The sequence below is a fragment of the Empidonax traillii genome, unplaced genomic scaffold (genome assembly GCF_003031625.1).
Source record: "Empidonax traillii isolate 1590-97213 ecotype Southwest subspecies unplaced genomic scaffold, ASM303162v1 scaffold652:size654491, whole genome shotgun sequence".
NCBI classification, from domain to species: Eukaryota; Metazoa; Chordata; class Aves; order Passeriformes; family Tyrannidae; genus Empidonax; species Empidonax traillii.
The window spans coordinates 564,873-587,429 of record NW_020955845.1 but is presented as its reverse complement, the minus strand read 5'-3'; the positions used below and the strand labels follow the sequence as shown (position 1 = coordinate 587,429).

The following is a 22,557-nucleotide window of genomic DNA, read 5'->3' as shown; positions in this document are numbered from 1 at the left end:
CTACAGCTTTCTATTACACTGCTATCAATTATTTCCTTCAGTACTTTTCCTTGCTTTAATTGAATTTCTGGTATCTAAAGCATTAAACAGTCATTCTGACCAGGAATTTATAACTAAATTCTTCTGGGCACTTTCACGAAGAACTGAAATACCTTCAGTGAAGCAACTACTGAACAGATGGTAAAATAAGTTCATACCATATGGATTATAAGCACACAGACAGTTTTAAGTTCTTAACAATACCTACTTGACCCTTCGAGGTGCACAGGTAGCAGGAGAGATCTTTTCTTTAGAGTGTAACGAAAATTTTCAAGCGTCACAACATCCTCAGGTCCCCCACTACCTGTCATGTGAAGAACAGCAGGACTGATGCCTGGGTCAGTAAGGACCTATCAGCAAAACCCATCTGTCTCCTGCCTTGTGCACACACACAGAAGAACCTGGACAAGGGAAGTCAGTGCAGTCAGTGGTTAGATTTGTTTGCTTTTACAGGTCTACTGAACTGGAGGATGTGTAGAGAAGAATCTGCACAGACCTCCTTTCCCCTCCGTGTTTTTTCCATGGCACATGAAGACACAGATGAGTCCTGGATAAGGAGCCTCAGGTACCTGGGACAGCATAATCCTACTGTCCTTCTCTCTCCATTTCTCAGCATAGCATGAAAATTGCCCTAAGAGAAGCTCTCTTATCATCTGTCAGGCAGGCAAGAAGTAGTTTTTTTTTCACTAGTACACAGACAATGTTAAGTAATAGTCTCTACCGGTTCCTGTCAGGGGGACAGTTATGTCTGTCTCACTTCCACACACCAACATGTATTTCTAATGATTTAGAATATTGCAGTACAAAAAAACTCAGTACATCCCTCACTCTCACCTTTTACCAGAGTTGGGAATGAGTTTATAGAAGGGGAAAAAAACAGACACAACGAGAAAACTGATACATCGTCTTACGTTGGTAACTTTTGACAGTATAAATATTCTCTGCACTGAGAAAACAATGGTCTGGATGAAGACAGGAGTCCCTGCAAAGATAGCACTTCTTCCCACACCACAGTTTCACATTTAAAAATGAAATAAATCACCAAAAAGCTTATTGTCATTCCCAGGACTATGATAACAACCTACATTTCTCTCCTTCACACTGGAGCATTTTCAGGATTAAAGTCACGGTTTGTTTGGCTAGTTCCACCTTTCTGATACAACTGGATGAGAAAACATCATTCACAGACATGCACAGTTCCTAAAAATACCTACCTGATGATACTTCATCACTTTAAACAGCAAATCCCTGCTCCCATGTGAACAGGGATAAAGAGCCGGAGGACAGGGTGACATTTAAAAGATGGAACAGGGGAAAAATAAATTAAAGCAGTTGAAGAAGCTTCACTTTTAAAACTCTTCTTTTTCCCCTTAAGAGCAATCTGTAGTCATGTTTAGTTCGCCTCTTAGTGCTACTACATTAAGACTTCAAAGCAAATACTGAGTGCGAAAGTCTCTGAAACGCTCTACAGATTTTTGAGTGATTGAGAAGCGAGCAATGCATTACTGGAAAAAACAAGAAGTGGAATTAGAAGGACATGGTACAAAAAAAAAGCTCAAGGTACTCTTTTCCTTTCTTAGAAAACATTTTTTCTATTGAGCAACAATACTTGTAAGCCACGATGCTCTTTTAATTTTTGAAGCACATCAAAAAGTAACCATAATGAGTCAAATCAAATATGTCCAGGCTGTTCAAAGGGTTACTTTAATGCTATCAGCAGAACTCTACGCACATGCTTTGCTTCCTTGAGATAATCTTTACTTTTCCATCAGATCTCAGAGTACAACAACTTAACAATACCATTTTTCTGCATTTGATGTGAAGAAATGTTAATTCGCATACATACTCCTGGGGACATTTGCACAAAATGAGAGGTGCTACCGGATGTTCAAGCCAGAAATTACTTTTATAAAAAATATCTTACAATTATTTAATGTTTTCTTGTTTAAATTGGGATACAACAATTATCTCGGTACCAGTCTGCCATGGATAACGTTAGCAGAAATTAATAAAAATATTTACATAAAGCACACTTTATTTTTCATTCACTGAACTGTAAATATCAGACACTGATAACACCGCAGATGATTTGCTTAGTTATTGTCAGAGACGTAATCCCAGCAATTAGCAATGTGTATATTGAAAAAAAGAAGTCAAATATTAACATAATCTCCAATTGGTGTAACTAAAGCATAAACAAACCGCACAAAATATGGAAAATACTTGCTTATCGTGGAAAAATATTTAACTAGATTTTCCAAGTGCCTTCAATATAACAAACTCTATTAGATCTTATTAATGGAGGAAAGTGAGATGATCCAGAGCAGACAAAAAGGCACCACAGCTAAAGCAACATTTGCAGCCACTACAACTAACAGAGAAATCTACCTCAGTTTCACTTAACCTTGTAATTGTAACTCTGTGGAACAACTCTGCATGATCACCACTTCCACTGAAAGGAGATTTCTTCAACAAAAAGAGTGATATTGCCAGCAGAACTTATTATGAACCTACTGCACAAAGATGACTGATTTGAATATCCCTATAAGGTGTTCACCAAAAAAAAGGTAAACCCAAAAGAAAGAACTGTAACATTCCCCAATAGCTGAAAGAAACACATAGGATGACTTTGTATTTTATTTGATGAGAATGTTCAGGGACCTCAGAGAAAATCTGTATTTCATAATCTCACAAAATTCCCATTTCAGAAATGCATAAACTTTCAAGAAAGAAATTTCACTAGTAAGGCACAAAGTGATCAAGCCCATACATCCTTAATGACCCAACTTTTACTGGGTTTTCTTAACAAAAAAATTGGTTTTTTCTCCTCTACAAAACCTATCTGTAACATAATTCCACAATACAAATTTTGTTGCTAAAATGATTCACGCTTTCCTGAGCAACTCCATAAGGATTTACACTGGATAAAGCTCCTTAGAGTAGCAAATCATGATAAAATGCTTTTGCAGGAACAGCAGCATTCTTTCACAAAGGTAATCAGTGAACACAGGCTATAAACTTGACACTTCTCCACCTTCCTATTATGCTTTTGAGGTTGAAAACAAAATTGATCAAGTATTCTTTGCTGGACACACTAATTTTACTGCAGGAGTAACTGCACTGTTAGTTTGATGCAGCTTTGTCTCATGACTAATGAGAGCTAACATAACAACTTTTCAGATAAATTTCCCTTGGCCTCAAACAAATACAAGCTTTTAAACCACCCTTTAATGATGAGAAATGCTTAAAGATTCCGTTACGGGCCACAGATAAAACACTGGTTTGAATTTATCACTGCATTTTCAGCTGCACAAAACTCCTTACAGGTAAGTCACGTACAAATGTGTTACCCTGTGAAGGAAGAAATCAGGATATAGTAGGATTCTAAAGGTTTTATGTACTGTGCTAAGAGTAGCAGCCAGGGATCACACACTCAAGTTTGGGATTGTGTGTTTGCAAACTTTCAGCAAGTGGGAGACACTCTGACCTCTTTTGGGCAAAAGGAAAAAGCAGTTGTGTGGCAGAATTCTTCACAGGAATGGAACTAACTGCTAATGCTCATTATACCCACAGTTCAGTTCTGACAGCTATGCCACACCATTTGTTTATACCAACAGAACAAGGTGGCCCTTGAAATAAATCAGAACGCAAACCTTTCACCATTCCACATACAGCAAAATAGAGTTTCTGAAAACTCTAAGATAGATTAAGGCCCAAATCTCTATTTTGGTTTTTTGGGGCACCTTTAATTTTCTAATTCACTGTCCTGGTTTAACCTCAGCTGCCAACTCAGCCCTACGCAGTTGCTCATCACTTTCCTCCGGTGAAATGGGGGAGAGAATCAGAAGAGTAGAAGAGAGAAAACTTGTGGGTTGAGAGAAAGACAGCTCAAAGGGCCAGAAAAGGATGATGGTGAGAGTAATAGAATTAGAATGTACATGTGCTGCACAGTGCAACTGCTCACCACTGGTTGATTGATGCCTAGCCAGCTCTGGAGCAGAGCCCCCGGCCAGCTCTGCCCCCAGTTTGAACATGAAGCATGATGTCACACGGTGTGAAATATCCCTTGGGCCACTGGGATCACTGTCCTGGCTGTGTCCCCTCCCAGCTCCTTGTGCCCATCATAAAAAGCTCCCAAAAAATAACTTTGAGTGAGTATTAAGCACTACTTAGCAACAGCTAAAAACACCAGAGTGTTATCAACATAATTCTAATACTTAATCCAGAACACAGCACTGTACCAGCTACTTGGAATTAACTGTAGCCCAGCCAAACCTGGACATTCATCAGCTTCGTACCCAGCTTTGCATTCACGTGACACTGTCCTAAAAGTAGGCAATATACAAATAATTGCCTTTAAAGCCAAGACACATACGAAAAAATGGTTCCACAAATTTGGTAAAAATAGTAAGAAAACTATCAGAAGGGGTTGGTCAGGAAATAAATAGATTCTGCATTATAACACAGAATACTAGTTTTGACTTGCTCTACCTCTGCATTTAACAGTCTTTAAAAAAAATAATTTTTCATTTACACATTGGACTAACACATTTTGTGAAAATTTGATCTTTGCATCCGTCCCTTTTTGCCTTCCACAAATCCAGACAGTTTGCTTGCAATGTAAGTTTTCTGATTTCTAAAAAAAATTGCTGTTAAAATTTATTGATAATTGCAAAAATAATTCGCTGCTTCAGCAAAATTCCTTTTTCCTTTTGTACATGCTCAAGCATGCAAATAAAAGGAGAATGGAGTGACTTTGGTAGAGTTTAAGTTGACATCTATTAATAGCAAAATTTTATGGTAGATACCAAAAATCCCCAAGGATGACAAGGTGCAGGAGGAATCATCAGGTCACCACATAAAAAGAGAGATAAAATGTTTTCAATGGGTTGGAGTTTCAAATGTAATTTTAAGATCAGAAATGTCTCTTACAGAGGAAGAGTCTTTTCTATTCCCCTGGACAATAATGCTGCAATGATTTACTGAAGTAGAAGACTCTCACATACACATTTATGTTCTCATTAACCTGATCAACTTTGTACAAAACACAAACATGGATCTGATGTTCTTTTCTGAAACACATCTTACCCTTCCAGCCACAGCAATGACTCAAGGAGATCCTCCCAGCAGTAGAAGAGCACAGTAAACGTTTTTCTTCAGCCAAAACTTTATCCTGTTAATATATATGCAATATACATGAAGCACCAATAGACAACAGAATTTGTTTCATATTGGGGTTTCAAAAAAATTCTCTACATATTCTATATTCTCACCATACAAGCCTACAAGACCACAGGAGCTCAAAGTAAGGGAAACAAGCACTTTACTAGTTTAAAATATCTTCCAAACAATCCAGGTTCTCTTGTTTTTCTTTCTGTTTTTTTATCTAAATCTCTCAGGAGGAAACAGGAAGCGTTCTAACCAAATTCACGTACAGTGACAGTGTTTGAGTAATTCAAATAGTATGTATTGTTGCAATGGCCTGTTATTATTCATGCTGAAGCAATCTGTCTATTCATAGAGCAAGCAGCTTTTCAGGGAGCAGGACACCAAGTGAGCTCCATTCCCCAGACATTCCCCTTGGTCCACGGCAGACAGTGCAAGTGTCCTCCATCACAACGTCATTATCGACAATAATCCTCCACACACCTTTTATTTTCTTATATTAAATTACCTCTCAAGGTCAAATAAAAAAACATTGCTTTAAAGACTTGAATTTAACATGCTCCAGAATAGTAATAGCTTATATATCCAAGGATATTAACTCCCCAAAACAATGGTGTGCCCTCCTTCTAACCCAAATTTAGAATATATATAGTCAGACACAAGGTTGATGAACTCCATATCCTAATTATCCTACCCAGTAATAAAATACCACAGAAGAAAGTTTGCCAAAATAAAAATGGGAATATTTATTATCTTTTCTACTAAAGCAATGCAGCTCTTTTAAGATCATACATTGGTCTCTGCAAATGTTTCTACAGCTAAATTCATACTTTTCAATTTTGTAAAAAAATTAGACACATACTTCATAAAAACAAAGACACAGGCTATGCCACTGAACAGCTGGAAAGTATTGTAACTGTTAGTAGGGATGAGCAAAGAAAGCTCATGCTTAAAACTCCGGCAGTTGTATCGTTATATGTTCAAACAGGACAAAATGGGTACGTTCTCCTTGCACATTTTTGGGTCCACTTCCCAAGTTTTTAGCAATCAGACAGATTGTTAAATACTGAATTTGAAGAGAACTTAAACATTGCTTAGCAGTACCACATGCACAAGATGCAGGGGGAGGAAGGAATCAGACCCGTGCATACAGTACAGGACAAAGTGTTACAACTGTCAAACGTGCACTGGACAAAATTTGAAGTTTATGAAAAGTTTTATTTGTTGTCATGAAAATAGTTTCAGAAGCAAATAACTGTATGTATTATGCAAAGTCATCTTCACTTGGCCTCCTGAGCTTTTTTGGCATTCTGTTTTTCTTTCGCCTAGAAAACAAAGGGAGACGATGTCAAGCTCTGAGGAGACAGATCTTTCTGAAGCTTTGAATGACAACTCACTACAATTCCTGAACACCAAAATATGCTGGACAAAGAAACGTTTTAAATGTGAACTCAAAGCCTTCAGAAGCATCCCACTGCTATTTTGCTAGGTTCATATATAAAGGCTTTCAAGAATAGATACAGGTTTAAATAAATAATACAAAGGAAATTAAAATTAGGTGACTTCCATGGGGAAAAATGAGAGGGGAAAAAAAGCACTACATTTAAAACATCATTTAAGCCTTCATTTTTCTTACCTTCATTTTAGTTTCATTTAACATAGAAATAACTCTTCCTAATGAAAACATTTTAGGTCACAAGGAAACACTGCATTCAGACACACTGACTGGCAAAACGAACTCTGCAATGACCAAGATCTTAGTGTTTTAGATCTTTCAGATAGGTGGGAAGAAAACCCAGAAGAGTTCCTATTGAGATATTTGCAGACAGATTCTTATATAACTTGTACCAATTACAAATGGCTCTATTTGACAGGGAACTAGCATTTTTTCCTTATGGATTTACTTAAAAGACAGGCTGGTCAAGAAGAGGGGGCATTTCAGAAGCAGTATCAGCCAACTTTCTGTCATAGTATTCGTTCATTCTGAATCAGGCTGCTGCTTGTATCGCTTGTTATTGAACAGAAAAGTATCTAATTCAGTGATTTGGAATTAGGATCTATCACCAGCTGCTCAGGTCCAATGGAAATCTGCTTGTAAAGCAGCTTGATGGTGTTTATAAATGACTCCTGCCAACATGAAACTGGATTAAAATCCCACACATTACCCAAAGAAGGAAAAGATTAAAAACTAGAAGTTACTGTCAAGTAAGCTACAGGCTGGCAAATGTACTTTCCTAAGTAAATTCAGGTAAAGAATGGACTCATTAAAGAAGTTTTTTTTTTAATTATAACAATACAGAGACCCTTTCTCAGTGAGTTGAAGACCAGGGATACTGTCTCTGGCACACGAGCAGATATGCAAACCAGCACTGAGCTCAGTTTAATAACCTTGCCAAAGTGAGAGGCGCTCTTTAGTAACTAAGTTTTAATACAAACCTTAACAGTAAATTAATGTTAATCGATAAACACCATAAAAAGGGGGAAAGTGAAGCCCGTAAAGGAGCAAAACAGGGCAAAGGAGGGAAAGAATTCCCAGTTCCAGTCCCTGTGCCACGGCTGCCACCACGCGGTCACAGCCCGGTACTGCACCAAAGTGGGCGCGGAGAGCCCACCCAGGCCAAAGGGACCAATCCCGGACGGTCCCGGGGTGCACATTCCAACACTCTGAGGCTCAAAAAGGCATGTCAAGAGTGATATGGGGAACTCTACCACATACTAACTGAAACTCTGTAACATAATTTTAGTAGGATTTTTAATTATCCATGCTGAAAAGCCCAAATTCTATGTCTATTGTATTGCAGCATCTTACGCCCTGTGACGTGATTTAATGATATTGAACTGCCTCTTCCTAAATCAGAGTCAGAAAAATTTGTTTAGTTTATCAAAGGGGAGATACAGTTTGCCTTTGCATAGTGCTGCAAAGTTTGTTTGTCCCACAATCTCCAATCTGCACTGAAATTGTGCCTCTTGAGAACAAGGTAAAGTAGCAAAACACATGAATGTAGCTGTTAAAAAATGTGGTCAAATATCTTGGAACCATAAATGTCATGGGTTTATTTAATTTTACATAGAAGGTATGAAGAATTATAGTAATATCCTGTTTCTTAAAAGTTAGCTAGAAAATACTCACTTTTTCTACTAATGGTATTAACTGCTGGTGCTCTGCTAGAGTCTTTAGTAATTCCATGATGAAAGGCAGGTAGTTATGTTTTCTTCTAATATTTTCGATCTAAAAATAAATTAAAAGCATTGAAGAATTATCATATGGCTCAACTATCTTCTAGTCCCCATCCAGTTCTTTCACATTAATTGCAGCAGCTCCCACAGATATAAAAGCCAGCTCTTTCTTACAACTCCCGCAGTAATTTCATCAGAAAAGCAAAGGCTACATACCTTATATCTTTTTAATTTTTGGTTCTCTTCTTCAATTAACATCTGGTATTTTGCAACTTCTGATTGTATAGAGCTTAGCATATTACTACTTTGATCTGTATCCATAGGCTCCTCCTTCCACAAAACAGAAAAAAACCTAAACTAAGTCTTGTCTTCAGAATATTTCTAGCACAGATTAGGCTATCGCAGTTATAGGAACATTCCAGGAATTTCCTCAGTTACTTATAAGCAGATTAGCTCAGGCACTAGGTAAAGAACAATTGTGGTACCACAGCAGATGAGTCAGGACTGAAAGCCACAATGACACAGTCACACTGCACCGAGTGCTCAGATCAGCTCCCTGGGCAGTAACCAGAGCTGCACAGTGACCACGCTGGACAGAAATGCAGTAATAGCAACCCTTCCTGCCTTTTTTTTAGTGATACCCCATTTGGAGCAAGGAAAGGAGGTGAACAGTAAAGCAAACACCCAGAACTATTAGAGAACTACTCCAGCAATGTAAACACCATGGCCTACCTCTGCAAGCTGTTGCTGTAACTCTGCAATCCTCTGCTCATATATCATCTTCCTGTCAGACACAATAGCCATCAGGTTAAACCTTATCTCACCTTCACTGTATCTAAACAAGGAACAGAAAAACAAAACAACAAAAACAACCCACTTTCAAAATTAGTCACTAACATGACAAGTCAAAAACCTCCTCCTCCATTTCATTTGAAGGGAATGCATTTCATGGAAACAACATTTTAAATGATCTATTAAATTAAGTTGTGCTACAGATCTTATCTTGTCTCAAATGAATTCCACCCATTCTGTAACTCCTAATAACCTCCTCTCCCCAGATACTACTATTCCTGTCTGTGGTCACAAAACATAAACACTTAAACTCTCAAAAGAAGAAAACAAAACATAATATAGTTGACAATAAAACTTGCAGAAGACTGTTGCATACAATAATTCTTACTTTATCATTGCTATTACTCATCAGAAACATGTCAGACTTCTTCATACAGTGTGAACAGTACACTCAACAATTAGACTAGCAAGCCTTTCAGAGTTTAAATTCTCCAAATGCAATTTGGTAGTAATGCTTTGTTTATCAAAAATAAAATCTTCAAGCAAAAGCTTTTAAAATTATTTTCTAAAAATGGCATAAAATCAACTTTACTTCTAACGCATTTAGGGCTGCTGTTTGGAATCAGAACCAAGAAGTAGGAAAACTTAAGTAGCATGTTTTTCCAGCTTAAATTTCTAAAACAAGCCACATACCTAAGAAAACCTTGTCATCTCTAAATGCCAGCTGTATGGATATAGTTACTATCTAGTACTTTCAAGTACAAGGACACACTCAGACTTTATTCATGGTCATGACACTCTTAGTTTTCACTTGCAAAACCCCCAGCTGTTTAACAGAGATAATAACCTTGCTCTTCTTTTCCCAGAGGACCAGTAGGGTCTCTCTTCACTACCCAGATACCTACTTTGACTAATTACACAGCAGCAATGTCTCACATTTATCTCATGTTGGGCAATAGGTTCTCAAGTCACACAATGATATGCACATAAAAATGATCCATAAGCATTAATTCCTTAGAAATTCAGCTGAAATGCACCAATTGAAGCAAATTAAGGAATTTTAAAACATACAGAAGGTGCTATATTTTAAAAGCATCATGACCATTTACTTTTGTATACGCTTCTCTATGACAGGTCGTACAGCACTTATCCAGTCATCTTGATTGCATGAACCTAGGGAGAAACAAAGAAAAGAATTAACCATCTTGGCAAAATTTATTGCCAAGTCAGGACTTGGATAATTCAGGTGTATGCAGCAACTTCAAAGTATGTAACAAGTTCTTCCTTAGCAACTGCAGTCTCAAATTACTCAGGTGATTTTTCAGGGAGCAGAAGATGTTTTATTCATTACAATATTTAGATAATGTAGTGGCCAAAGCAATGGAGCAAAACTAAATTTCAAGGGTGTAAGCACCTAACATTTATTTGGTTGATAACACAAAACAATAGGGAGGGGGGAAAGCATGTTATGGAAGATTTTTATGGCAGGAAAGAAATTAGTTGGTATGACAAGATTACAAGAGACAGCAAAAGAAAACAGCTACAGTTGTCTGTTTAGTATTAGCTCTTGATTTTGTCTCTGTAGATGCAATATAGAGTTAAAAAGTCAGACACAGAGAAAAACCATAAAAGGCTATATGATAGATAACTTGACTTTGAGATAAATGAGAGAATAACTAAAGGTGATTTCCTAAGTTGATAATGCCTCTTAACAACTTCAAGGCCTTCAAGTGAATGAAGAGACTCATGATCTTGTGACCACAAAAATGATGTTTCTGGTAGGCCTGCAGACTGTACAGTATCTCCAGACTGATTAAAGACAAGCCATTTAGCAGCAAGCCATTACTCAGCCTAAAAACAAATATAACTGTCAACAAAATTGGGAAAACACTCTGGAAATGGAGTGTGGAACACACTGACATTAGATCAGACTTGAAAGTACAGATACATGATAGGCACTGTAGGGCTTTTCAAGACACAACACAGCACACATCACCAAGTTAAGAAAGATTACAAAACAGGAACAGAGAACAAAACTATGCTGGAAGCAGCTATTTTTTTCTTTAGAACCATTAGGAAAATAATTGTTATCTAAGAAGAAAGAGGGCAGTGTGGAAACACAAGCCACATAATGCAAAAAAAGTGTTTGGAATTGGCTGTGTACATGCTGTCAACATGTAAACTTCTCTCTTGCAATAAAACTATCAAGGTATTAGAATGGATTGCATGGTCTGTTCATTTGATTACTGAATGAAAGAAGAGGTCATAAGAAACATGGAGGAAGCAGGAAGAAAGTTCAATTTTCAGTCCAACAAAACTAAACCAATACAAATGAATACAAAGACAGACAAACCTGAACTGCACATTCAGAAAACTTGAGATATTTTTTATTTTAATAAATAACGTGGTTTGAGCCTGTAATATCTGACCAATTGTTCAAAAAGCTACTATTAAAATGAAAGATGATCAGAAAAAAATACAGAAAGTTACCTAAATCAATTGGTCCTTCCCTTAAGCCATCCAGTTCATACAGCCGCCCATTAACAGGAACGTAGCTCACAAAGTGAAAGGCATCTTCCTCCTTTGCTGAAGACTTTGCATCAAATTCAAACATCTGTTGTCTGTAAAGAGAATTAAAAAACAAACAAACAAACAACTGAGATTAAAAAGAATTTGCTCCAGTTTTGCCTAGATTTTAAAACATGTGTTACCTGGCAAAACTGTTGTGAACCTGCCGAATCACTTCCGAGTTGCTTAGTGCCAAACCTTTCATCTGAAAGGAAGTGACAAAATGACTGTGAGTCAGCACAGCTTTAACACTGTAACACTTTAAAAGTACAGAAAACAGTGGGCACTTACTGCAGCATCAAAACTTTGTGAAAACTCCTTAAATTCTGACAAAGTCTCTCCTAGATGGATGTCTTGATGAGCACAATTTAACAGCACACTTATTATGGCTTGAGTTGCACAAGCATTATTAATTACCTAGAAGAAAAGCATTGAGAATTTGTTCATCACTGGGAATAAAAATTTACTTTTACCTGGGCAACATTTTTCATTACAAACACTTTCTGCGCTGCTTCATATTACAAGTTCACTCTAAAACAGACTAGATTTGCTGCCTGAGTAGCTACAGAAAAGCTTTTGCTGTAGGAGACTAATAAAATGAATTCTGGATGGCTGCCATACACAATTCATTGATAAAACTGGTATTTCATAGCCCTGGTTAGAAACCCTGTCATTCCACTGCCTCAGCATCTCCCTAAAATGGTTGATGAAGGACATGGAAGAAATGTAGGAATCCTCTGATCTCTGTGGAAAAACACATTAGGTACTATTCAAAGCAAGCTGCCCAAACTGCATTATTGGATCTTTGACCTTTAAAAAAAAAAGTCAACCCACCCCCAAAAAAGTCCTTTAAATGATCAGAATTCCTACCAGGCACAGGAGGTCAAAAAAATAAATTTAGAGCAACAAAGCACATTATAGAATCTAGAATTTTTGTTAAAAGGTTGTGTTGGACAAAAGAATTTCTCATATTCTAGGGATAAACTAGTAAAATTTAGACGTGTTCCAAGATGTCAAAATTGTTCCAAAGGAAGTTTGTTGAATAATATAATACGCCATATGATACTTCAAGGTTTTTCAGATTTACAATCAGATTTATCTTTTTCAAGCTAACATGTAATTTACTAGTTTGACACTGTTACTCTTCAATGTTAAATATTCCATCTTAAGAAAATACAAACAACCCCCTTCATATTAAAGCCATGTTTGTAATGTTGTTTACTAACACCCAAACTAAAACACATTATTTTAAGAAATAGACAAGGATTATTAAATATCATCTGACCTTTAATTAAAAGCAGAGTAATCGAAAGTTTAATAGGCCATAATACAAAAAAGACTTTATATTAGTGTTTTCTGAATGAGCTAAAGGTTAGGAAAAAGTAATCTATCTTTAGTCTATGACACTACTTTGCAATTGAAAATGCTACTTAAAGCATAGGACTGGTAGAGAGGATGTGAATTTTGTCCTAAAAAATGAAAATTAGTTGAGGGCTGTGAATGTGAAACCACTTCCAACAAGAAAGGAGAAGGGAAAAAAAAAAAAAAAAAGAGAAAACCCAACCAACCTGTTTTACGGTCCAATCTAATCCTAACAAAGCAAAACCGACTATGTTAATACTATAAGCCACATTATATATTCACTTCCTATACCTTAGGGTGTTCTCAGTTGAGATTATGTTTGTATGCAGATCATAAAGAAATAATAAAACACTCCTTAATTTAAGGAAATTATGATCTAGTTGACTTAAATGGTAATCAAGGGAGTCACCTACACATGCAGGGAGATTACAGCAAGTGAAACTCAGACTAAACACACTGCAGGCACACAAGCAAGGGCTGGAGTACACACAGTTGCAAAGTAAGAACAGAGGAAGAAAATCCATCAAGGGCAGTGAAATAACGAAACAGAAGCACAAAAATTACCACCGCCCCCCTCCCAGCTATTAGAATGGCATCATTTGAATTAACACTGTTACACAGGAAAAGGAACCAAGAACTAAAGATCCTCTCAGATATGAGTAGAGAATGTTATCAGAGACAGTTGTAAAAGGATGAAAGCAGGAAGATCCCAATGGATCAGAGTGGGTTAACCTGACACTGTGGTTATAAACACTCTAAGCTGATGGAGAAAAGAGAAAAAAGGTTAAGGGACACCGGTATTGGCAAATATTAGAACAGTGCTGCTACAATAAAGGGAGAGTCACTACAGCAGACTGTACTTGTTAAATCATAACTAATACAGGGCATTATAGGGAGAGACAGGACTAAACGGCAACTACTTTTCCTGAAAGATCAGGATGGAATGATCAGTTGCTCAGGCAAAGATAACTCAATAATGGTTTCAAAAAATGGGAAGGGAAATTTGGAGAGATTTTGTGCCTAGAGGCAAGATCAAACGCTGAAACTGTGCTGACTAGCTGGATACAGGAGCTTTAAACAGAAAAAAATAGAAGGAAAAATGAGACTTGGCAGGCAATTCATGGGCTCACCAAACACTGAGCATAAATTTGATTTTGTATTTCAGCTACAGTATGAGATGTGTCTGGTGAAGTATACAAGGATCAAGCTAAACAGTGTCTAACTGCTAGAAAACAATATACAAAAGATGCAGATGTGAGGCCAGTGGCCTCCAGCTGTTGAAATGAAAATACATTACAAAAAATCCATTACAGAACTTCAGAAAGTGAGAGGCAGGAGATAAGGAAAGGGCAGCAAGGACAGTCCTGTGGCAGAGGAACAGGAGCAAGTGCAGGTGTTGCACATAAAAATCCAGTGTGTTCCTGGATCTCAATGACACGGGAGAGTTGCCACGGTGGAACAAGGAGGTACCAGGCTGGTGGCAGCTCAAAGGCAGGGTGAAGAGTGTAGAGTGAGGAGGATGTCACTGCAGTACCAGATGGGGACAAGTGAAAGGTTTACTGTCACACAGGCATGATGCCTTCAGTGCACACAGCCAGGGCAGCACTGGCACACACACAGCTACTGAGTCCTTCCAGGGAAACTGGTCAGGATACCCATTCCTCCAATTTCCGACATATATTACTGAAGGTGCCTCAGCACTGGCTGAAGACATGTTCTGCATGACAATAAATGCAGGTTTTCCCAAAGGACCTTTTTTTTTTTTTTTTTTCACTTGAGGCTTTAGAGGATTTTCTTTATTTGTCCAGAAATCCCAACATTTGCCTGGGAATTTCTGCCCAGGAAGCCCTGTAAGGTATTTGATTGATATTCAGGACTCCAACTTAAAAGTAGATACCCGTATTTGAAAGGTTTTTCTAGCAAGACTACAAGGGATATTTAATAATACTTGAAAAAAAATAATATACATATACAGGTATGTATCAAGAGAGGATTGCCACACCACCCAGTGAAACTCAGCTTAAAACAAACCAAGGAACCTCTTGAACAGGCTACTCTGGCACACTCTTCAAGATGCATTACTTCCTAAGCATGCATCTTTCTCTAGGGATACAGTCTGAGTTTCTGGATCAACTTCAGGCTAAAGTACTTGAAGGTCTCAAATCACATCTTCTATCTGACGGATATTGTAGTTTGCTTTTCAAGAAAGCTGTGGACAGCCCTGTGCTGTGGCAGCATAACCATCAAATCTCTGGGCTTTACTTACTAAGTATCCCAGAAGTATAGGACAGTTGGTCTTACAAAGCTCAACATGAAAAATTCAGCATTAGCACAAAGTTCCAAAACTTATTCTTGTTTTTAAAACCCTACATTTTTAAAAATTTTTATTTCATTGGAGTATAATATTTCATTTATATTTATTTCATTGGAGATATAATATTTTCACAGTTACATTCAGTTACTGAAAATCTCTTTCTGATTTGTTTAATGTCTTGCAAGTTGTAAGTTATCTGATATCCCAAGTTCAGCTTTAACACAGATATCTGGTCTGTCTTAATGTTACCACACCTGAGTCAGAAGTTGAAATCAATGAAGTACTGGAAATGTTAAAATACAAATGCTTCCCTTAGTGGCACGAGGACAACTGAAGACCAATGTTTTGCTATTAACAGTATAATTTATAAGATCCTCCTTCTGAAGGTATTCCCAGTGAATGAAGTTAATGTTCTATCATCAACCAATGCAAAACAAAATAAATACATAGCACCAAAGAAAGGCAGGATACCAGTACTTTAGTAATAAACCTGAGGAGTTTATGAAACTAAAAAAGTGTAGTTCACAAGTCTGCAACAGTGGCATTCATTTTTGTCAAGAGACACTTGCAGTTCTGCAGTGTTGAGCAGACAACACAGCTACTCCAAGCAGTGTAGAAGGAAGCTGAACGCACTGGGTAGGCATAACCATGTAGCCCCTGCATGTGAAAATAACAGCAAGGGCCCACTCAAACAACACAGAAATCAGGAAATTCAGAGTTAAGGCTGAAATTGTATCCTTAACTCACCTCATTGTGCCTAGGTATCCTAGCTCAAAGGGTATGTAAGATCATCCAGAGTTCTGTGGCCTCAAATAGAGGACCAAATCATACCTAGGCATAACAGGGAGGCCAAATTTAACATGAGTGCACATAAAAGTGACCATTAAAAAAACACCTTTAATATGCATGCATACCAGACAGACTTTTAAATTCAACCCCCAAACATAATCCTGATTTGACTTCGAGTAAGATCTAGTTGTCATTTGGAATTTAACTACAACAACACTATGAAAGTGGAAATGAGGAAGATGTGAGCATGCACAAGCTTCTCAGCAAAACTGTGTTTCCTAATGTAATTTCAAAGATGTTTTGCCAGACACAGTTTGAGAGCTGCAGCCTTTTATATCTAACTGAAGTTCCCCCCAGTTAAACAATTTTTAAGGTGGAACATTTCATTGAAGTTGAACAGAAACAGAGCTATGCTGTAATATCAGTTATTTTCCATACTCAATTATTGTTACATATTAACAGTAATTCTGTGTTGCTCATACAGGAGTCAGGATGACATTTTAAAACATGTCTGCAGTAGAACGAATTGTACCAAATCTCTTTAGATGACAACATTTAAAAGAAGAAAATGCATGGGAAAGGAAAGAGATACAAAGACTTCCTGAGATTTTTAAGGCTCCATTGTCATGTAGTTTTGAAGACACAGATCAACACAGCAATAACCTTAAATGTCATAAAAATTTTCCTGACAAATCTATTTGTTCTGGGATTCCAGCCTACAAATGAACATATTGTTATTTTACATCATCACTTCCCTAATGAAGAAAAAAAGCCTTCTTGAAAGACCTCGAAGCCACCACAAAATTTGGCTTAAAACATACACAGGCAAAAAAAACCAAAAACCAAAAAACAAAAACCATAAGCCCAGCTGAATGATGGTTGGGAGGACTTGCTCTTTCACAAGACAAATATTTAATATTAATGCTCATCTTCCTTGGTGTTCCTGGGTGACTCAGAAGGATTCACAGACCATGGTCTCAAGAAATGCAACCACCTCAGCACTACCACAGAAAAACTCCGCTTCTCTCTCACTTACCTGTTACTGTCTTCGTCCTGCCCAGACTCACTGGACAAACACATCTCACACTACAACAGGAGACCAGAAAATATGCACAGAGCATCTACAGAAAACTGCTGGTTGATGAGCTGCAGCGGCTCACACAAGTTCAGTGAGTAGCTGAGCCATTGCAAGAGAGGAGCAGAACCACAGCATTCAAAGGAGACAGGCTGAGAGGACCAAGGCATCCCGCTCTCATCATCGTAACATCAGACAGCTGTTCAAGAAAACACTACAGGTCCTCAAAACACTGCTTGCCAAGTTTAATCTCTAACCAAGGCTAACCTTCTTTGATGTGAAAGTCACCAGAGCTAACCTGGTATTACAGCTTCCTCCAAAATATCCAAAGCAGTTTCTTTCACTTATCTCCTGACTTTTAATATTAATTTCTTCATAGCTATTTCACTATTTGTTCAGCCACAAGGTATCAGTCCAGACCAAAATGAACTGATATAAATCAAAAAGCATATGTACATCTACAAGAAAAATGTCCTGATTTTGCTAAGCCACTGCACTTGACTGACAGACAACACTAAACACAACAAAGATACTAATTTTAAACTTTTTGCAAATTACTTTTGAAAACATCTATTCCATGCCATCAAGCGGTCCAACCAGGTACTACTATTTTACGAGTCGACATTTCTAGAAATTGCTCTCCTGCTAAAATTAAGATTCACTCCAGCACATCCTCCTTAAAGGCAGCAGGAGAAGGAAGCAGAAGATTACAAAGTTCCTACACCTTCACAAAGAGGATTCAGGCTTCAGAAAACATTAAAATACTTATGTTTCAAAGAAAGTTACAAAATAAAGACAACTTTTCACTGTTAGCCTTTAACTTTGTGGGTTTTGTTCCCAAGTCTACCATTATCCACATTTTTTTATATAAATTTTGCAATCTCAAAGCTCAAGGAAGTTCCTCTTAGCTTAGTGTCAAGCTTCAAAAAGGGAAGTGAAGGGGGGAAAAGGCAAAAGAAGCAGAGCAAGCAGACAAATGCTTTGAAAGTTTTCAGCATTCACAAGACCAGCAATTCTGGCAGACCCTCAGCTATGAACAGGAAACAAGATGAAGTCCCTTGAGTGAGGGAAAATTTACCTTCATCTTTGAGAAAAAAACACAAACAACCCAAACAAACCTTCTCTAGCTTCATATCAGAGTAATTTTCTCCTGCCACGTAACTACCCTTTGAGAGTTATATCAAGTATTTTCCTGGGGTTCTTTGCATTATGGCTGTTCTGTAGCCACAGCCTATGATCACCAGCAGCATATTTGATCAGGCAGAAGTCCCAACCTACACCACCGTCTATCAGAGCCATCAAACTATAACAGACCTTTGACAAACCACTGCTGGTCACTCTATCATAAAAACAGTGGGCAGTGCTTGGCAGGACTCAAGAGCTGCAGCAGAGGAACAATGAAGAAAATCAGTATTAAAAAAGACCAAGGAATGAAGTCATCCATAGCAGCATGAAACAGTAAGGTGATTATAAAACACAACAGAAGCACAGGTACAGAGTGGCCAGGACAGCTATTTCCACTGTTTTTCCTATTTCTATACTTTTAGCTGCACGTGTGTGGAGACTTTTTATATCCTGATATTTACATACAAAACACTTTTGCATTTGTGGTGGGAAATAAAACAAAAAACCCCAACCAAAGGGAAAAAAACACCCAGCAACTAGTCTACGTAATATTCTTCAAAGAAAGCCTAATATTTTGCCCTTTGGTATGAATGCTTTGTAAATAACACACACAGGTTTATGTTTCCTGTTTAGACTTACACTTATCACTGTTTCATAAGCAGGTCTCGCAAAGATCTAAACACATTTATTAAATACTCCTGCTTTCAATTCTGGTTACTTTCTCTTGCTTTTCTTGCTTGCAAACAACACACACACAGCAGTCTGTCAGTGCTAACGCAAAATTTCAGTACTATTTGGTATTTAATAAAATGCAATGGCTTACATCATCAAAAACAATTTTGCCTGTAATTTCAAATTTAAACTCACCTTTCTGATTTACATACTTAAAACTTGCATCCCAGAACAGTCTGCAAACCCTTAAAGGAAAGTATTATCCTAGACCTATACTTCCCCAGCTGCAGAGCATTTGAGAAACACAAGCAATAAAAACAGGGCCAAAATAAACAGTTCTTCCAAGAAGTTGTTGAAAGTGGTTTCAAAAAAGTAATTTGCTCATTCTGCTGAGAACATTTACCAAGTCATTATTTATTGCACAGAAGAGGAAGTTATTCTGTGGGCTGACAAATAAATATGAGCTTTATTCTTCCATGACTTAACAGATCAAACTGATTTGCTTTGTTAATCACCTTTCAATACACAGTTGTATTGAATCTCAGAATTTGCTGATGTCATTTCACCTTCTAAAGTGTTAATTTTTGTGTTCATATTAACAAAAAGGTGGCTTATTTTTCAGTATTGAAAGCTGTAATTCATGACATATATAAGAAAATTACCAAACTTGCCATACCTGCTTAGCAAAAAATATTGTATCCAGTCTGGAATCCTGAACAACAGAACCTGCTGGTTCCTCTCCAGGCTGCCACTTGAAGAGAAAAATTAGCCCATGTACCGGCCTGAAAAACAAAATTGATAGAAAAAAGGTCACCTGTACTGATGAAAGGTATCGAATCCAGGAGCCTATGCTCTACTTTAACTGTATCGTGGACAAAATAGTAAAAGAATTAATGTTGCCTAATGAGAGCAGAACTGTTCCATGTGACACCAGTAACAAGCCTATTTGCCTTCCCATACATATGGAAGTGGTTCTGCGGGAAAAACGAGTTACAAAGGTACGTAAGTACAGAAAAGCAATTTATTATAGACAACAGATGCAATATTGTCACGTGAGGAAGTAAGGAAAATAAAAGCAAGGAACAGAAATTTGTCAAAGAATTTGTTAAAAGATACAATACAAGCTGAGGGCAAAATCATTGGAAATCTATTTCCACATTGTAGCTGCTATTAGCATCTCTCTCAAACCCCAGAAAACCTAGATTAAATATCAAGGCATCAATAAAAAGCGATTTAACAGTCAGGTATTCCATTAAATCAAAATCCTAATAAACTTCCGTGGAAACTGAAGGAAAAAAACCAAATTCAAAAGGCCCCAAACAAAAAAGCCACCAAAACCACACCTGAGTTGAGTACTCATTCTTTCAGTGACTTCAGAAGAAAGTGAATAAAAAACACGTCTTACTTCAGTTTTTCAAAGTTCTCTGGTTCCAAACTCCATATTTCTTCAACTTGAGCTCCCCTACAGCCTGAAACAAGGAAAAACACAGGTTTGTTCAATTAACCCATTTAAAAGGGATGCAGCCAGTAAAGAAAGACATATGTAACACTTACAACTTGTATGCCCAACTTATGGATAAGTCTATTTACGAGCTTTGCATTTAAGAAAGAAGCAGAGGAGATTAAAATGTCTTTGGTTATCTCATGTCCTTCACTCAACTGAAAACAACAGTTTTTAAAGCAAGTCCAAAGCAGAACTTAAAAACTCCAGGAAAAGACCCATAGTAGTAGACTCAAAATACCATAAATTATACACTCAAGCAAGACATTTGCATAAGACAGAGCCCTAAAGGTTCAACACTTAGCACGTGGAAGATTAATCTACAGGTTAAATAAAAACAGAAAAGCAGAAACATGTCTGGACCTGTGAGAAAAAGACATGACAGAAACTATGAATCAACGTAACCCAACGTAAAACCATTTTTGCTTCTCTGCCAAATCCTGTTTAGGTTTAGCTGTCACTATAACCGTGTACTCACAGTATCACCAAAGATTTTAAGCACAGTTCAACATAAAATTTAATATTCTAGAAGCCCAAGTCTGCAAGGGACTCGCAGACTTGGGCTTCTAGAATATTAAATTTTATGTTGAACTGCGCTTAAAAGTCCTTTGCAGACTCCCCAGCCCAATGCCAAGCCCCACACTTCAGCCTGGGGGCTTGTTCTCCCCTTCTTCCAGGACACTGGCGACAAATCGAGAGGATAGTCTTAAGCTGCGCCAGGGGATGTTTAGGTTGGACATTAGGAGGAATTTATTCACAGAAAGGGTGTTTTCCCATTGGAATGGAGTGCCCAGGCAGGTGGTGGATTCACCGTCTCTGGAGGTGTTTAAGGAAAGACCGGACGCGGCACTCAGTGCCGTGGTCTGGTTCAGAGAGTGCCGTTCGGGCACAGGCTGGACTCGACGGCCGCAGAGCTCTTGTCACACCTAATTGCCCCGGTGACCCCGCGCGGCGCGTCCTCACCGCGCTCCCCGCCGGCAGCGCAACACGTGCCGTGGGCCCGTGGGTCAGGGCCCCGTGGGCGCCAGGGCCGGGCGCCGCCGCACAGCCCGCACTGGGCCCGGGGCTCCGCCGCCCGCGGGCGCTGCCGGGAACGGGACAGCGGCCCGAGGTCACGAGAGACGGCTCGTCCCCACCCGCGCCAGCAGCGCTCCCGCCACCCTGCAGCGCCAGCATCGAGCACCGAGTCCCGCAGCCCTGGCCGGGGCACCGCTGTGGCACCGACCCGCGCAGGAACGGCCCCGCAAAGCCCCCGCCACCCCCTCACCGAAGCCCTTGATGAGTTCGGTGAAGACGCCCGGGTCGCTCTCCATGAGGCACCACTCGCCAGCGCTGCTGCCCCCGGACATGGCGGCGCTGCCGCCGCTCAGGCCGCGCTGCCGCCCCGCGCCGCTCCCTTCCCTTCGCTTCCCTTCCCGGCAGGACCCGCGCCGGGCAGCGCCATGGAGAGGCGGGGCGGCCGCAGGAAGCGGCGCCCGCGACTGGATCCGGGGCAGCCGCCGGCGGCGGCTCCGGCACCGCCCCGGCCGCGGGAGGACCGTGCCGCGCCCCGCGGGGCCGCTGCGGGGCGGCTGCGGGGAGGGCGGGGGGTGCGGGAGCCGCGGGCGCCCCGGCGGGGAGCGGGGCCGGTCCCGAGCGCGGCTCCATCCGGGCACCGCGCGGGGGGCGCGGCCCCATCCGGGTCCCGGCGATGCTGTCGGGGCGCGGCGGGCGGGGCCGGTGCGGGAGTCGCGGAGCTCCGGCGGCCGCAGCGGGACAGCCCTGCCCGCCCTCCGCGCCCGGAGCGGCCCCGCCGCCGCTCGGTGTGCCCGGCGCGTCCCCCGCCCGTCGGCCCGAGGGCCCCGGCGCTGCGGCCCCGCCCGGGCCGCGGCCGCGCAGGCAAGTGGAGCGTCCCGGGGTGCGGGGGGAGCGGGGTGCGGGCTCCCCGTGCCAGCCCCGGGGGGCCCCAGGGACGGTACTGGAGTGCGGGGAGGCCAT

At 39.7% G+C, this 22,557-nt stretch overlaps 1 protein-coding gene across 4 annotated transcripts; it reads right to left on the bottom strand.

Moving 5' to 3' along the window:
• Positions 1 to 5,926: 5,926 nt before the first annotated feature.
• UCHL5 (ubiquitin C-terminal hydrolase L5) lies at positions 5,927 to 22,012 on the bottom strand. 4 transcript variants are annotated; one of them, XM_027899252.1, is made up of 11 exons: positions 21,848 to 22,012; positions 20,485 to 20,548; positions 19,756 to 19,861; positions 12,034 to 12,159; positions 11,886 to 11,947; positions 11,665 to 11,795; positions 10,284 to 10,347; positions 9,115 to 9,217; positions 8,599 to 8,712; positions 8,336 to 8,434; positions 5,927 to 6,530 (listed from the first exon to the last, which is right to left on the bottom strand). In XM_027899252.1, exons 1-11 carry the CDS (start codon positions 21,927 to 21,929, stop codon positions 6,486 to 6,488), a joined length of 996 nt encoding a protein of 331 aa, XP_027755053.1. In that variant the 5' UTR covers positions 21,930 to 22,012; the 3' UTR covers positions 5,927 to 6,485. The 4 variants fall into 4 exon arrangements, with proteins under 4 accessions (XP_027755053.1, XP_027755054.1, XP_027755055.1 ...); XM_027899253.1 differs by having other exon boundaries at positions 8,599 to 8,709; positions 21,848 to 21,985; XM_027899254.1 differs by lacking the exon at positions 8,599 to 8,712 and having other exon boundaries at positions 21,848 to 21,985.
• Between the last annotated feature and the right edge of the window lie 545 nt (positions 22,013 to 22,557).